General features: G+C 42.1%; 1 protein-coding gene across 3 annotated transcripts in view; it reads left to right on the forward strand.

The window, feature by feature from the left end:
* Positions 1 to 17680, forward strand: part of EDEM3 (ER degradation enhancing alpha-mannosidase like protein 3) — a 65851-nt gene that overhangs the window by 19377 nt on the left and 28794 nt on the right. For 2 of the 3 annotated variants that reach the window (XM_053247087.1, XM_053247088.1), the window contains exons 4-10: positions 2715 to 2754; positions 6028 to 6140; positions 7972 to 8125; positions 9531 to 9665; positions 10846 to 10951; positions 13699 to 13796; positions 15927 to 16052. In XM_053247087.1, coding sequence (XP_053103062.1) covers positions 2715 to 2754; positions 6028 to 6140; positions 7972 to 8125; positions 9531 to 9665; positions 10846 to 10951; positions 13699 to 13796; positions 15927 to 16052 — 772 coding nt within the window. The remainder of the gene's footprint in view (positions 1 to 2714; positions 2755 to 6027; positions 6141 to 7971; positions 8126 to 9530; positions 9666 to 10845; positions 10952 to 13698; positions 13797 to 15926; positions 16053 to 17680) is intronic. The other variant, XM_053247089.1, reaches the window with a different exon arrangement.

The raw sequence follows: 17680 nt of genomic DNA on the forward strand, positions 1-17680 counted from the left end.
TCAGCATCCCAGGGGCAAAAGGGAGACTGTTTAAAATCCCTTCTGCCGTTACAGGTCTTTCATCTTCCTTATTAATTTAATTTTATTTATTTAAAATATTTATACCTGTCCCTCCAATACACTACTGCTCAGGGCAGCTCACAACATTAATAAAATAAAAGATTAATAAAGTTAAACAAGTTAAAAGATTGGACTAAAACCACATTTAAAATTACAAATGATTTAAAAGTTTCAAATGAAAAGTTATTAATAAAAAGCTAAAAACTGAGAACTATAGAAACTAAAGAACCTACCAGATATAAGCAGCAGCTAAAACCTTAAAAAGCCCTCCTTAAAGGCTCTGCCTACATCAACTGCTATTTCACGGATTAAAGCTATGCATGCTAAACACATGCTGGTGGTCTCTGAGGAGACCAGCCCTATGCAGGGTACATGTGCTTCAGATACATCTACTCAGGCAGTTCAAGAGGTAGAGAGACCCTCCTTTGGAGAGGATTATGCGTCTTCCTCTGATTCTGATGTTGAGTCTGCAGCAACTGAACACCCTTCTGACCCATCTCTGGATGACAATGTACATCTAGACTTTCCATCTCCCCCATAGAGGAGTTGAAGGCATATCACGTTTTATCAAGTTTTAGGTCTGGATTTTAAAAAGCAGACATCAGAAATTAAAGACCCTGTCTCTGACTTTATGGCAGTGTCTCACTCTGCACAAACAATTGCTCTACCTGTGCTTCTGGTCATTACAAAGGCTGCACAGTCTGCATGGGATACGCCAAGTACTGTGACTCCATCTAAGAGATGGATCCTGATGGATCCTTTGTTCCATCCTAAGGTGGTGTCAGATTTCCCTCGAATCAGGCTATCATGCTACCTACATTTTTCAGAAACCTTACAACACCTCTAGAGACATCTTTACATGCATTGGATGTTCGGAGGTCACTATTTACTTAGATGGAATTAAGGGGTATTGTAGGAGTAAACAGCTTTTGGTAGTCTATAAGGATAGATCGGGGGCTATCATATATCGAGGCAACCCTGTCCCATTGGCTGGTAGAACTAATCTCTTTAGCATACAAGGCTCAGAAGCTAGAACCACCATGCATAATTTGAGCTCACTCTACTAGGGCTTGTGCAAAATCAGCAGCACATCTCTGGGATACAGATGGAGGATATCTGTAAGGCAGCAACATGGCCATCTGAACTGCCCTTCATGAAACACAAATGCAATTGACCTATGTTCTGCTGCGGAGCCTTTTGGAAGGGGAGTCCTGAAGAGGATTTTGCAATAACTTACTGCTCCCTTCTCCTGGGAAAGCTTACTAAACACCCAGGCTTATGAATGTCCTACAAATCACGCTACAGATAAACAGGTTGCTCACCAGTAACTTAAGATCTATAAGTGATCCGTTGACATTCGTAAGATCCTCCCTGCAGCAGTAAGTGAATAAATAAAGACTTACCTGTGCACTCTGGAAGACTTTGTGGGATGATCATCATATTGAGGCAGTCATCCAGGAACCAAAGGAAGGGTCCTCCATCCGCCAGAATAAACGCTTGCACCAAATGCAAGGGGCTCTGCATGAGCACTGTGAGGAGCTTGGATATTCCACCCACGAGGTCCTGCGCAGACACAAAACACAGGCTTATGAATGTCTACGGATCACTTACAGATCATAAGTTACAGGTGAGAAACCTGCTTTTTTTGTCTTTTCGAAGGCCACAAATGACTAACACACGTGTGTATTCAAGAGGACTAGTTATAATATGTGTGAATTAGCAACATATTTGCAAGGCTGCATTAGTTAAGTGACTTGTGATGACTGTATAGATAGTGGAAAGGCAGCTGCTTATGCTAAACAAGAGTTGTTAAATCGTATTTTAAAAATGATGTTAAATAAGAGCCAGTCCACACAGCTGCTTCAGCATGTAGGTCAGAAAATTCAGCATGTACTTGGGGTCTATATGAGTGTGCCCTGCTCTTGCAACCCACCTATCACTTCTTCTTCTTTATTGCCATGGAAGGATTGAATAAGCAGGGCTCCATTTGTGTATGCATTTGACCACATAGGCTCTGGCTTATGCTAAAGGTTCTGCAGATGGTAGAGCCGTCTTACATCCATACCCCACCTTGTGCAAAATATGTATGAATGCCACTTGCTTCATTTCCTTGTATAATAATAAGTGGTCAGTTCCCCTTTAGCAGAGAAGAAGAAATCTAGTGATGTTGTCTAATGATTGGATAGAGTTAGAATCAATTCTTTTCTTTGTAAGACTTGTTCAAATAAGTTTTTGGATGCCTGAAAGCTATACTTGAATTAAATGTATTTGTCAGAGAAGAGGTATATTGCAAATTGTGAAATTCTGATTTTCTTGTACCAGAAACTAGTAACGATCATAGAATATCATAATTTGTCTAGGGTAAAAAATACTTGTGTTTGGACTTATTGTTGCAAGGAAAACATGGAAATTGCAATTAGCAACTGGTTTCATCGCTTGGGAGAACAACAGAGAAAGCTTTGATTTTGTTCTGCAGAAGCAGTTTCTTTGGATTACAACCTCTTCATTATTACTAGTTTGTCTGTTACTTAGGGATACATGATGAATATGTCACTGTGTTTCTAAGATGTGTATGTTGCAGTTATTAGGATCCATGGCAAAAAAATTATTTTAACTTTCCCCCCTTGTTTGTCTTCTCTCTCCCTTCCCCCAAGGTTTTCACTGACTTTAATTGATACTTTGGACACTCTTGTGGTAGGTTTGGTCTTTTTTGGCATTCTTCTTATACTCTGGCTTCCATTCATACAATTTTGATTGTAAATTCTTTTAATAATTGAGTACGTTCTTTTAATATTTGACTAATATTTTCATGATGGTTTTTAACAGTATTGACTTCTTTTTTATATAGAAAAAAATTACAATTTCTACAGCTCTTCTAGATTTTTTGTTTGTTTGTTTTATAGGCATTTCCTTTCTAGTCTAAGAACTAGAGCAGACCCCGGGGTTCCAAGTCTATTTTCTCAATAGGTCTGTGGGAACCAATCAACCTACTTGCTCTGCTCAGCCTTTTCCACTTTCTTGTCACCAGCTTTGTACGAACAACAGTTGCAAATGGAGGCCTCCAATCTCCTTGTGTGCAAAAGAGGAGGGGAGGCACACTTCAATTCTTTCCATGAACAATGGCTTCTTTTGACATCTGAACCAGTCCAAGACACAGAGGCCTTCTCGGGATCTATAGCTGACAATTTCCAATCAATTTCCTTATACCGCTTTCTCTCCCACCTGTTCTTTTTTCAAGTGTATGTGCATCATTCCACTGCTTTCGCTAAGGTTTCTACCTTTTGGGGTCTCCTCCCAGTCAAGTTGTCCAGCCTTCTAGCCTGCCCCACACACCTGCTCCTTCTCTGTGTGGTCAAACTATTTTAATCCCGTCCAGGTTGATCACTATTCTTTGTCGCAGATTTAGGACTGTGAACATTTTTGTTGCTTACAGCTTTATGCCCCAGTCTGTTGGAATGTGTTATATTCCAAGACGGGGGGCGGTGTCGCACTTTAAGAGTGGGGGAGGGTGCACTTACCCCTCCCTCCGCTTCCCCCCTGCCAGCACCTGGTATTTCCGAATTCCTACCGGGCAGCAGCGTACTTCCCTGCCACCCCATTTGCTCTTCGGTCTGAAGTGGCTGGAAGTAGCTGGTGTTTGTGAGCCATCTGCTTCTGGCCTCCTCAGACCGAAGAAGTACGTTGTCGCCCTGTAGGACTTGGGAAATACCGGGCATCGGCAGGGGGAAAGCGAAGGGAGGGGTAAGTGCACCCTCCGCCGCCCTTAAAGTGCAACACACACACACCCCGCCACCGAGCCACCCAGTGTGGTTCCGTGCACATCCCTAGCTTCTGGATCCAAACCTCTCCCTGATATCCCAGGTTGAGGCGGTGGCCAGAGGTGCTCTTTATTGGCTTTGACTGATACACCAGGTGCATCCATTTCTTGAGATGAACGACTTCAAAATAGTAGTACATATGCTGGTAACCACTAGGCTGGATTACTGTAATGTGGGGCTGCCTGTGTATGTAGTCTGGAAACTGCAATTGGTTCAGAATGTGGCGGTCAGGTTGGTTTCTGGGTCATCTAGGAGAGACCATATTACTCCTGTGTTGAAAGAACTACACTGGTTGCCAATATGTTTTTGGACAAAATACAAGGTGCTGGTTATAACCTATAAAGCCCTAAATAGCTTAGGCCCTGGGTATTTTAGAGAACATCTTCGTCGCCATGAGCCTCACCACCTGTTAAGATCATCTGGAGAGGTTCGTCTGCGGGTGCTGCCAATTCGTCTGGTGGCTACTCGGGAATGGGCCTTCTCCGTTGCTGCCCCTGGACTTTGGAATGCACTCCCTGTTTAGATAAGATCCTCCCCATCTCTAGCAACTTTTAAAAAGGCACTGAAGATGCATTTATTCACCCTGGCTTTTAATTAGATCTATGGCTCATTCCTATCTATCTATCTATACTGGGTTTTAAATGTTTTAAATTTTTTAATGTTTTTAATGATTTTAATTGTTAAGTGATTTGATTATTTTCCTTGTAAACCACCCAGAGATGCAGGTTTGGGGTGATATAGAAATATTTTAGATAAATAAATAGACATTACCACATCGGTTCAGCCAATCTAGGTCAGAGGCTTCACTAGTTCAATCATAATGCAATATAGGTTAGATTTATTATGTAAGAGTATATATTAAAGAAGGACCTATTTGGTTACTGGATGCCCATATATTTGACTCACGCCAGCTATAAGCTTTCTCCAGAGTCAGAGGCAGTATGCCTCTGAAAGCCAGTTGCTGGGGAGCAACAGGATGCTGGACTAGATAGACTGTGGGTCTGATCCAGCAAGCCTTTCCTTATGTTCGTATGAGAGGGCTGTTGCCTTCTTCTCCTGCTTGTGAGATTCCTGGAGGCTTCTGGTTGGCCACTGTGGGAAGCAGGAAGCTGGACTAGATGGGGCTTTGGTCTGATCCCACAGGGTTCTTGCTATGTGTAAACCTGTCACAACAATCTCTTTCAAGAATTCCTCCTTTTGCTAAATACGATTCTGAAAACTGTGGAAAGCATTGTTTGAGTTATTGTTTAGACAAAACTTGGGATGTGCCTGAACTAACTTGGGCAGCCGCTGGTGGGGCAAAGATGGGGTCCTTTAAAAAACAGGTCCTTACCTGCTCCTCCACAGCCCCACCACTTTTCCGGGGATGTCACTTGCTTTTCAAAAGGCCACGTGCAGCTGCAGTGCTGCTCCCAGCAGCCTGCACACAGCGGCAGCACACAGGCTGCTGGAAAGAGTGCTGCAGCTGTGCACAGCCTTTTGAACAGCAGGTATCACGCATGGAAAAGCAGTGGGCTGGTGGAGGAGCAGAAAGGACCTGCTTACCTACTTAAAGGATCCGACCTCCGCCCTGCCAAACCAGTTCAAATGTGGGCGCCTGAGCCAGTTTGGCGCTTCCCTAAGGAGGCACCGAACTGATTCAGGCACATCCTGGGGCCGGTGGGGAGTGCAGGATAGGGTGGTGTCATTCCAAATAAGTGCGTAATCTTTTTCTTCCCCCGCTGGAGCCGATGGTATTTTGAAGATGAACATGAAGACTCGATTGCTAGATCCTTCGGTAGCAACCACTGTCATGGTTTTCCCCTTCCATCTTACAACAACTTGGAGATAGAAGGGTCACCCAGTCCAACACCTGTCATAAGACAGAAAACTATATAACCTAAAGGGTTCCAACCTTTTAATGCAAACTTTCAGTGAGAGGTTCTGTAGTCAGTGTGAGAGCTGGTTTATCATTTATTAGTGAATATCTCTCTTTTTCTCTTGTATTGTTTATTTGGTGTCAGCTGCCTTGACAAACTTCCCTTCAAGTCTGAATGTATTGCATATTTAATATGCTAACTCTTATACAAAACTGAAATTAATAACACCTTTTAGTGATTGTTTCATAGCAGGGGGACACATTGCTTACAGGATTATATTTGTTTTGCAGGTGTTAAATAAAACCAAAGAGTTTGAAGAAGCTGTTAGAAAAGTGATCAGAGATGTTAATTTAGACAATGACATTGTTGTATCAGTGTTTGAAACCAACATAAGAGTTCTTGGGTAAGTTTTATATCAAAGGGGGGAAATCGCATATGCTGCCTCTCAAGTAGTGGATTTTTCAACATATTCTAATCCGAGGTTACATAATATGGGCACTCCTTGACTTACAAGCACCTGACTTATAAATGACCTGTACTTACAAGCAAAGCTCCTTAACATATTAAATTAAGGAAGTCCCCAACTTACAAACTCCAACCCACACATACAAACAAGTCGTCCCTCATAGGAACCATAGGCATTCTGAGTATAAAAATACAACATACAATTGAACTTTTGGAACACAATAAAGGGGCTCCTTGTATCTGTTCTATTAGTGTTTAAGAATAATGGGAATCCACACTTCATAAAATAGTTTGCAAAACAATTCTTAGGACTGGGATGTATTTTGGCAGCATTAACCTCAAAGTAAATTTAATTTTGTATTTGACTACATTTATCTCCAGTTTACAATATATGCAGCAAAGATCCTTATTGTATCAGTTTGAGACTGCAGTATTTGGAATAACATATAATTATCTATATGTGTATAATGACCTCAATGTATTGTGCTCAGACCCGTGTGCATTAGCATTAAAATTCTGCACCACAATAATCCTAATTCTGTGCTAAGAAAAGCTCAGTTCTGTGACCTGTATAAACTATGCAGCTTTGTATAATTTCTTCTTTTTCATAATTCTGCAATGCTTACTATTTTGTATACCATAATTCATTCTAGTTTTGCTAGTCAGGAGGAGGGTCAAGTTATGCTGGCCCATATCACTAGAAATCTTAATTTTTATATTTCAGAAGGAATTATCCACATACTTTCAGACATATCTTTGCAGCCATAAGGACTACAAAATCCTTCTAAATTAAAACTGAGCGTCTTAGGAAGCTGAATTCTGCACTTTACATTGCATTCTCTGAGTTTTCTGCTCTCCTGTGGATGGCAGCATATATTCAGTTTTGGTTATATTTCTCCTCCTGAAGTGAAGAGCATTCATATCTCTATTAGATTAATTCTCAGTTTCTCAACATTTTTTCTTTTTGCATTTTGATCTGGTACAGATGGAATTGCTAACTACTACTCCCACCTCTCCTCTTTTACAGCACTTTCCCGGCCCACTAGTCTCTCATGGCACAGTGTTAAGTCTGACCACTCCCAATCTTAGTTGAGAGGTGCTAATTTTGGTTATGGATGCTCCCAAATCCTAATCCAGAACCAGGGGTGGATTAAGCTTTTTACCGCTGGTAGGCAGCAAAGGATTTACCTGCCCCTCTTGGGGTGAGTGGGTTCTGAAGTTGCTATGGGGAGGGTGGGGGTTGAGGGGAAAATCCCCCCTTTTACCTTAAACAGAATGCAACTCTGACGGGATGAGGGCGGTGAGAGCTCCTTCCAGCTCCCCTCCTGCCTTCCAAATCTGCATGGGCCGGCCTGCATTCCATTTTGGGACTTTCTCCACATGCACATGTTTTGATAAAGGTAAATAGGGGAACTTTCCCCTCGTTTCCCCACCCTCCCCTCAACTGCTGTTGCCACCGCCCCCATCTCACTGCACAGCAGTGTTTTGTTAAAGGTAAAAGGAGGACCTTCCCCTTGCCCCTCCTCACAACTGCTGCCACCCACAGAGAGGGGTGGCAAAATTTACCTCCCCTCAAATTTTGCCGCTGTATGCAAGTGCCCACTTTGCCTATCTGTTAATCCGCCCGTTTTGAGAACAGGAGGCCACTGATTCTTAAATGTTTCTGCTTTATAAGCCCTTAAGCATTCTCTTGTTTTCAGCTCAATTTGTTTTTGTAAAATGAACGTAGCTACAAATTGTATCATCCTCTCTCTCTCTTTTACGTTTAGAGGTCTTTTAGGTGGGCACTCTGTAGCAATCATGCTGAAAGAAAAAGGTGAGGACATGCAGTGGTATAATGGGGAACTTCTGCACATGGCAAAGCAGCTGGGCTACAAGCTTTTGCCGGCATTTAATACTACCAGTGGTCTTCCTTATCCAAGAGTAAGTATAAATATAAATTAATGCTGCCTTGGGTGTAGGTAACTGATATCTCAAAATACTTTTGCTTCTAGTGTGAGATGATTGTTCCATGTTGAGTTAGATTTAGGTCATATGTGTTCATATCACTGATGAAAGAACATAACTCTTGGGATTCCGACCAATGTTTTGGATTATTTTCTGTTAAAAAATACTAGTTTACAACAATTATTAAACTGTCTTTATTAAATAAATAATTTATTAAATAATTTTTAGGAGCCATGATCCAAAGGAGCTATATAGGAGAACCTTGTTATTTGCGATTTTGCATATCCGTGGTCGGATAATTGGCACCCTACCTTGGTATATGTGCAAAAATGTCAGTTAAAAAAAGGTTACATCTGTGGATCAGGGGTGGCCAGACATGACCTCTGAGGTCATTTCTGACTGCCATTTTGTGTTTGGGAGCCATTTTGTGACTCCTTTTCAAAGAAAAGGTTTTTTAAAAAACCCAATTTTCTCAAAAAATAATAATAGTGGACTTAAGTCATTTGGTGGACATTGCTAGGCTGCTGGGGACCTGCAGAGCATGGTAAGGCTTTATTTTAGTTTTTTTATTTTTTTTGCAATTTTCTTTGCCCTTCAGAACCTAACCCCCATGATCCCATTCGCTTAATGCCTCTGTATTTGCGGTAGAGAACCCCTACGAATACCGAGGTCCTCCTGTATACACACATAGATGAAAATCAGGCACACAGCCGTAGTCTTCTTGGAACTTCTTTCCACAGCAGGTTTTGCACTCAGAGGCAAACTGTTCTTGAAACTAAACTCCCTGATTATCCAACAATGGGTTCTGCTGCAACAAGAACTTCAGAAAAAGCTCTGACTTCATGCACTTGTTTTGGATCATGGCTATGGTCTACAAGGGTTCTTTCTATGGGATTGCATAGCGTGAGCAGTGTGTCCATCACTGAAGGTCACTCTAAAATATGTCAGCTGAAAGTCTATTGCTAATGTTCATGTATTGGTCTAGACTGCATAAAACATACACAAGCATGGCATATGTCTGGAAACTGCTGATGGATGCAGCATGCTTTCTCTGTTTTCAGTATTATGTTTCTTTTATTATACAAGTGCTGTTGTTAGGATGTCTTGTTCAGGTTCATCAGAAAATGGAGGTCTTAGCTCTTAAGGATCAGTGTTAACTTTGGCAGCATGTCTAAGTAATTCATCGCATTTCTGTGTTAAAATTTGTCCCAAAATCTCTTTGCCAGTTTTTTCTTTCCCTAATTCAACATGAACTTAGTTTCTACAGCTAGTGTTCTATCTTGCATCAATGATCTACTTAATCTGGATTCACAGGCAATACCGTCACTGTGGTAGAAAAGTAACAAATAACCCTCCTTTCTCCTCCCACCCACTACCCCAGGTTAACTTAAAGTTTGGTGTAAGGAGTCCAGAGGCTCGGACAGGAACAGAGACTGACACTTGTACAGCTTGTGCGGGTACTTTGATCTTAGAATTTGCTGCTCTGAGCCGCTTCACAGGAGCATCAATATTTGAGGTTTGCTTTAATGGCTTAAGATTCATCATTTGTATGTTATTTGTAATGTTTATTACTTTGTGTGACTGCTTGATAGAATTAATTGCAGCTACAATATATTTGTTACATAGCTTGTAACAGATAATCCTGTGCTATTAGAAACATCAGAAACATGCAAATTAATTATTTATGTCAAACAATCTTAGAAGTAAGTCCCACTGAGTTCATGGAGTTTACTCACTAGTCAGTGTGTTTAAGATTGCAACCTAAGTGGTTTTACATGTTCTGGAAATTCTCTTTATAAAGATAACTTGATAACACTAGCAAAGTAGTCGTATACTTTATCACAGGTGTTCATTGCACTTCCGTTAGCATTTTTATTATTTTTTGGCATGAACTCCTTTTGTTTATCCCACAGAAGGTGTAAACCATCCTCTGTGGTGCTTGGTTGCCTTCCATAAGCTGCTGTTGTGAGCATGATCTGTATAAATATATTGTGGTTGCATCCAAGAACAAAGCAAAACATATTTCTCTTATGAAGCACTGATGATAGTGTTATTAATTCTAGCAGTATAAATTACCACTGTAACTTGTAGTTGTGCTCAAGTACAACAAAATGGTTAAGAGGCTGAACCAGGTCTCCAGTTCAAATCTTACCTTGCCAGTTAACAAAATCACCTTAAGCAAGCCACTCTCTCTCAGCCCCATGGTATACTTTACTGCTATCACATGTGGTTTTGTTTGCATGGTCTAAGGCAGCCTTATAATGCTAACACTTCACTTATGGCAAGTAATACTTTCCCCAAGATAACACTTTGGAGGTCATGTGTGTGGCACTTTTTCTTTCTTCTGGCTTTGGAGAACTACTGACTCTTAGGCAAGAAGGGTCAACATTCCAGTTCCATTAAAACAGATAATTAATTCCCTGTTTATCACATGGCATGAATGAATGCGTCATCAGTAGCAAAGAATGAACTGGTTTTGCATTGGGTGAAAATTCCTTTCCTAAGATCTGCTTCATCTTTGTCAAAACAGTTAAGAAATCTAAACCTTCATTTTGCTATACAAAGTACTTCAGAGTTCCTTAATTTTAAACAGAGATAGAATCTAATACACCAGTTGTGTTGACATTTAGTTTCTCAGCTTCAATATTGTACTAAAACTGCATCTAACTAGAAAAATGTGAATTTCTTTGCTGCAGGAATATGCACGGAAGGCACTTGATTTTCTCTGGGAGAAGAGGCAACGCAGCAGTAATTTAGTGGGAGTCACTATTAATATTCATACGGGTGATTGGGTTCGCAAAGGTACGAAGGTTTTAGGCTGTGATTTATCATGCCATTGAACTATTGTAGCAAAGCTTCATTGTAGTGTAAAGTATCCTTGCAGTATTAGACCTCTCTTCTGTTGAGTCTTTTGTGTTAGAATGTCTTTTGGGGGTCTACTTGCCTCACCCTGTGACATGAGAGATCTAGGGTTTGTAGGGTTGTGACCCTGAGAATTAATGTTTAACCTTTTAAATGTGTGCTAGGTGTAAGATGTGTTAGCTGTGGCTGAGGCCTCCTGCCTCAGTCAATAATGTACCTTTTAGATATAATTATATCCGCAGATCAAAATATGAAGCTTTATTAGTATTAACTAGCTGGCCTTGCGCAGAACATCTGCACGCTAGGACTTTATTGCTCTCCTTAAAGTCCCGTAACAGCCCCTGCTTTATTGCTCAGTGTTAGCCACCCCATCACAGCCACCTTCTCTCCTCCTCCACTCTTGGGCCACCTCACTCGCAGTCTCCCCTCCCCCACTCACAGCTACCCTCTCCCCTCCCCTCCACCACTTTCAGCCACGTCACTCGCAGCCACCCCCTCTCCACTCCACTACTCTCAGTCACCCCCTCTCCTCCCCTCCACCACTTGCAGCCACCCCACTTGCAGCCACCCCCTCTCCACTCCTCAGTCACCCCCCACCTTCACTTGCAGCCACCCCTCTCCTACTGTCCATCACTTTAAGCCACCCCCTCTCCACTCGCCCACTCTCCGCTACCTCACTCGCGGCCACCCCTCTCCTCCCCACCACCACTTTCAGCCACCCCTCGCAACCACCCCTCCTCCCCCACTCACAGCCACCCCTCTCTTCCACTTCCCCACTTTCAGCCACCCTACTCACAGCCACCCCCTCCACTTCCCCGCTCTCAGCCACACCACTCGCAGCCACCATCCCCCACTTGCAGCTACCCCCTGCTCTACTCCCCTACTAGCAGCTACTCCCCCACTCTCAGCCACCTCACTCACAGCCACCCACTCCTCCGCTAGCAGCCACTCCCCCACTCTCAGCCACACCCCCTTCCACTCCCCCACTCACAGCCACCCCCTCTTCTCCACTCTCCCACTTTCTCAGCTCGCCCAACTGCTGCTCACTCCCTCAACTCCAACCGCTGGCCTCTGAAACCCTGCCAAGTCTCCTCACGAGGAGGATGGCCTTGCCGCGGTGGGGGAGAGTACCGAGGGCCATCTGTGCAGGCTGGATGGGAAGTCCCGGCTTTGCCATCGTCCTCGCGAGGAGACCCGGCGAGGCATCAGAGGCCAGCGGTTGGAGTTGAGTGAGTGAGTGATGTCACTGCTCTTTCTTCAGCCCTCCTTCTCCTCCTTGGCAGCAGCTGCCCCTCCATCCACTCCTCAGCCGCCACTGCCATGCCCGCCTGCCCACCCACCCTCCCTCTCTCTCTGAGTGTTGTCAGAACTGTCGCAAGATGTGCCACCTACCATGGAATTTGTTACATATGTCCTAAGGCAAAAGGTCTCCGGTTCAGTATATTTGTTTATATAGTGCCATCTTTGTCCATGGCATTTTACAAGGAACCAGGGGGGAAATCCTTGCTCTAAGGGGCTTACAATCTAGATATTAACACAAGGAAGATGGAGGCAGGGGTAAACAGAGGAAAGATATATTACTGTTTCAGTTGCATATACTTAAACTTAATTACAATAGCGAATGGGGATTCAGGCATCTTGCCAAAGGCTTCATGAAAAAGGTGTGTTTTTAGAAAGAATTTGAAGGTAGTAAGAGAGGATGTGTCATGCAGGGCTTCCGAGAAGCAGTTCCAAACATAAGGGCCAGCAAGAGCGAGTTGTTTGAGGAAGTGGAAGACCTTTGGATAACGGAGGGTGGTGGGGCTGGAGGAGCAAAGGTCGCAAACTTCAGTATAATGGGATATGAGGACTGGGAGGTAGGGAGGTACAAGGCCATGGAGTTCATGCTGGAACTAGAAACAGACAGGAAGCCAGTGAAAGGAGGAGTGAGACATGGTTGATGCAATGATTTTGGCAACAGAGTGCTGGATGGAGGTAAGGGGACCAAAATGAGTGGATGGGAGTTCAGAGAGGAGAAGTAATCGAGGCAAGACACAATTAGGGTGTGAGCTAGATTTGTGTGTGTGTGTCAAAGCGCCAGTGAGGAAGGACATATTCTGGTAGTGTTGTGAAGGGAGAAGCAGTATGACTTGGTAACAGACTGAATATGGCGGATTAAGGAGAGAAAGGAATCAAAGATAAAGCCAAGGCTTCACATCTGTTCAACAGGTAGATGGTAACATTATCAGTGGATAAGAAGAGAGTAAGATGAGAAGTTCAGTCTTGGACATGTTCAGCTTGAGGAGGCAGTGAAACATCCAAGCTGAGAGATCACAGGTTTTTTTCCTTCAGTTGCTTCATTTGTATTATGATTTTAAGTCGATAGGTGGCTACATTGGACATCTCTCTTCTAGGGGGAAAGCAGGATATAAATGTGTTAAAGATAACTTTTTAAAAAATCATTGGCATTTTGGGCTAGTGAACTGAAACTTGTAGCTAAACTACATGCCAGAAGAGTTTTGCCTTCAGCTATGTAGATTTAAAGGAAAAGAAAATATTGCACTGTGCACATTCCCACAGCCCCTTTTGTTTCCTCAGCTGCACACTTACCCAGTCTTTTCCTGAAACAGAGGCTTGTGTCACAGGAATGGAATCTAGTTGTGCAATTGTTGTTGAATTATTTAACGAAGTGTTTATCTTATTTCTAGATAGTGGAGTTGGAGCAGGAATAGATTCATATTATGAATATTTATTAAAAGCCTATGTCTTGCTTGGAGATGACAGTTTCTTGGAAAGATTTAACACAGTGAGTAGAGCTAATATTTATTTTCCCTGTAACTGAAGACCTCTTCTTATTTATTTTTATTTTATTTATTCAATTTCTGTACCTCCCTTCCAAAAATGGCTCAGGGCGGTTTACACAGAGAAATAATACATAAATAAGATGGATCCCTGTCCCCAAAGGGCTCACAGTCTAAAAAGAAACATAGGATAGACACCAGCAACAGTCACTGGAGGTACTGTGCTGGGGGTGGATAGGGCCAGTTACTCTCTCCCTACTAAATAAAGAGAATCACCACGGTAAAAGGTGCCTTTTTGCCAATTTAGCAGGAGCATTGCACATTGTCAGATGGTCCTGCCTCCAGACATCAGCAAAACCCATACAAAAATGGTAAAAGAATTCCATTTTGAATCATATGTGTGTTGCATTTAAAAGTGGTAGTGCTGTACATGCTTTGAGCAAAGCATCCACTATATACAGACTTTTCTGTTTCCAACAAAAAGTTACATTGTATATGTTACAAAAATACTAAGTGGACTCTGACCCAGGGTGGCTTATGATACAATATGTTTGCTAGTCTTTAATGTGCTTTTTTGCTGAAACCAGCTAATACGGATACCCCTCTAAAAGAAATAACCCATTTTCTGCTGAACTGTTATTTCCTTTAACTATGGATGTGACATCTTTAAAATATAAACAGTTTTAACATAAAATGTATGGCCTAAAATTGTATCTTATCTTGGCTAAGATGACAGGAGGGAATGATCTGTTAGCAAGTGTGCTAGAGGAGACAGCTTATTTCTCTCATGTGGCTTGGATCTTACACAGACATGAATGGGAGGGCAAAGCAACCAGCCTGTGTAATATATCAGAGTTCTAACTCATAACTTCCCAAGTACCTGCTCAGTAACAAGACCATCAACTTCAAAGTGAAATAAGAGAATGAATTTCCTCCACTAACTTCAGTTAAGGCTAACATGGCCCCACTTTTGAATGTTAATGCAGGGGTGTGAGAGACTTTTTTATGTGGCTTCATCCCATGCTGTTATGTTTGAAAGGCCAGAACCTTGTGTGGGGGGCCAATTGCTCACGCCCTCTTTGCAACGGTTGAGTGGGAAAGATCTATGTGACTGGCCTTGCTCATGCATTTCTGGCCTTTCATGGAATGAATCCATGTAAAAATAACTCAACAGGGTGGAAGGAAACATTGGGAAAGTTGCTCCTGCCCCACCTGAAACCTCTGAGGTTCTTCCCTTAGGCAGAAGCTGAAGCTGGTTAAGAATACTGGTTAATCAGGGAACGTAGTTAGCTTTAAGCACAATATATGAGCCTCTTCTCACGATTCGTGAGAAGGGCTCCGGGGCAGTCTGTGGGGTGAGTGGGTTACACTTACCCTCCCCGCAGACGAGCAGAGCTGCCTCCTTGGTTGAGAGGATTGCCCGCCCAGACGAGCATCGGCTTCTGCTGCACTGTACCCGGGAGCTCCAATAATGCACCATGTGAGTGTGTGGTGCATTGTTAGGACCCCCCTCTCCCCACCGAGTCTTTCAGCCCTACTCTCCTAACCCCATTTTGAGGGGTGGCTTCACAGGCGGGTTTGCCGTGAGTGCAAAATCGGGCTGGGCTTCCTTATCCCAGGTTTGCACACACGTGCGAATAGCCTCTATGTCAGTGCTAACATGCTAACATATTCTTTGATCATGTTTAAGTTGAGAAGAGGGCAATTCATTGTGGAGAGGAAGCAGACAATCCTGCCGCCAGCTCATGATGTCTTAACTATGGTTAAAAGTGGTCCCATTACATCTGTACTAACCCATAGGCTTTTCGAGTGTGTGTTTCTCTTTGACTGTGGAATTGAAACTGGTTTTAACACACTCTGTGCTGATGAATTAAGTAAACCATTAATAGAGAGACAACACACTTCTAAAGTTTAATTACTGTGTGTATGCATGTGTTGCTTGTTCAGCTGTTTTGCAAGATAAAGAGAGCCAAAGGCAGCAGACTTAAGGGTGTATAGTCAGGGAGCTGTTGCTGTGCAGAGAAAGTTTTTTCCAGCATATACAGTTTAGTGTATTTCTCTGTTTTCAATCTAATTTTGTAAAATATATTCGGATGCAAGGTCAATGTGAACTCACAAGGTCTAATGTTTTCCAGCATTATGATGCCATAATGAGATACATTAGCCAGCCACCTCTCCTGCTTGATGTGCACATTCACAAACCAATGCTTAATGCTCGGACCTGGATGGACTCATTGCTAGCCTTTTTTCCAGGTTTGCAGGTAGGATTTTCAAATTGCAGATGCTTCTAAACTTTAATCCAGTTACGGCATTGTAAACTTTCCATCTTAGGTATTGTGGGAATTGGGTGGGAAGAATAATCTTTTATAGTTGTTTTCTCTACTTGTATTAACATTGTTTAACATTTGGTCTCATAGTGTTCTGCAAATCATGCTTTTAAACACGAAATCTTGGGAAATCAAATTTCCTTAAAGCCCACACTGACAACATACAGGTGAAACTCGGAAAATTAGAATATCGTGCAAAAGTCCATTAATTTCAGTAATGCAGATTAAAAGGTGACACTGATATATGAGACAGATGCGTTACATGCAAAGCGAGATAAGTCAAGCCTTAATTTGTTATAATTGTGATGATCATGGCGTACAGCTCATGAAAACCCCAAATCCACAATCTCAGAAAATTAGAATATTACATGGAACCAAGAAGACAAGGATTGAAGAATAGAACAATATCGGACCTCTGAAAAGTATAAGCATGCATATGTATTCAGTACTTGGTTTGGGCCCCTTTTGCAGCAATTACTGCCTCAATGCGGCGTGGCATGGATGCTATCAGCCTGTGGCACTGATGAGGTATTATGGAAGACCAGGATGCTTCATTAGCGGCCTTCAGCAATTCTGCATTGTTTGGTCTCATGTCTCTCATCCTTCTCTTGGCAATGCCCCATAGATTCTCTGTGGGGTCAGGTCAGGCGAGTTTGCTGGCCAATCAAGCACAGTACACTGTATACTTTTCAGAGGTCCGATATTGTTCTATTCTTCAATCCTTGTCTTCTTGGTTCCATGTAATATTCTAATTTTCTGAGATTGTGGATTTGGGGTTTTCATGAGCTGTACGCCATGATCATCACAATTATAACAAATTAAGGCTTGACTTATCTCGCTTTGCATGTAATGCGTCTGTCTCATATATCAGTTTCACCTTTTAATTTGCATTACTGAAATTAATGGACTTTTGCACGATATTCTAATTTTCCGAGTTTCACCTGTATTTGACATATTTCTCAGGTTTATATTATTGCCTATTATAAGGCATGTCAGACATTTAAGGCTTACTCATGGTGGTATAGTAGAGAAAGCTAACAAATGCCCTATTTTCAGTCTTTTGTTCGTATTTTGCCCCAGGCTATTACTCTTTCCTGCCTTTTAAAATTTTCTGCTGTTATCCATTGGTTCCTCTTCTTGCCTTTAATCAACCACACACTGCAGTCATCCAAAATTAAATTCCTCTGACTGGAACATTGATGACCAGCATAGTACTTGGATCTGTGGCCTGTTCCTTCATTTCTCACTTTCTGGAATTTGATTTTATCATCATCATCATTCTATTTAGAAATGATCTAAAATTACTAGGCACTGTACAGTAAGTTATAGATGCCTTTTTGATATGATACTTTAACTGCTTCTCCTATTTGATTTAAATTGAGCTTTGAAAGGCTAGTCACCTTTAAATATCTATAGGCATGCATTCTATCATCATATAAAACTTTTTTAGTTCACAGAAGTTGAACTAAAACTTCTTTGTATACCTTGTTGACCTTGAAGATACTCGGTTTAGCATTTAGAATTTTCTGAAAAAATTATCTCAGAAAAACTTAGATGTGTAG

The sequence above is a fragment of the Hemicordylus capensis genome, chromosome 4 (genome assembly GCF_027244095.1).
Source record: "Hemicordylus capensis ecotype Gifberg chromosome 4, rHemCap1.1.pri, whole genome shotgun sequence".
NCBI classification, from domain to species: Eukaryota; Metazoa; Chordata; class Lepidosauria; order Squamata; family Cordylidae; genus Hemicordylus; species Hemicordylus capensis.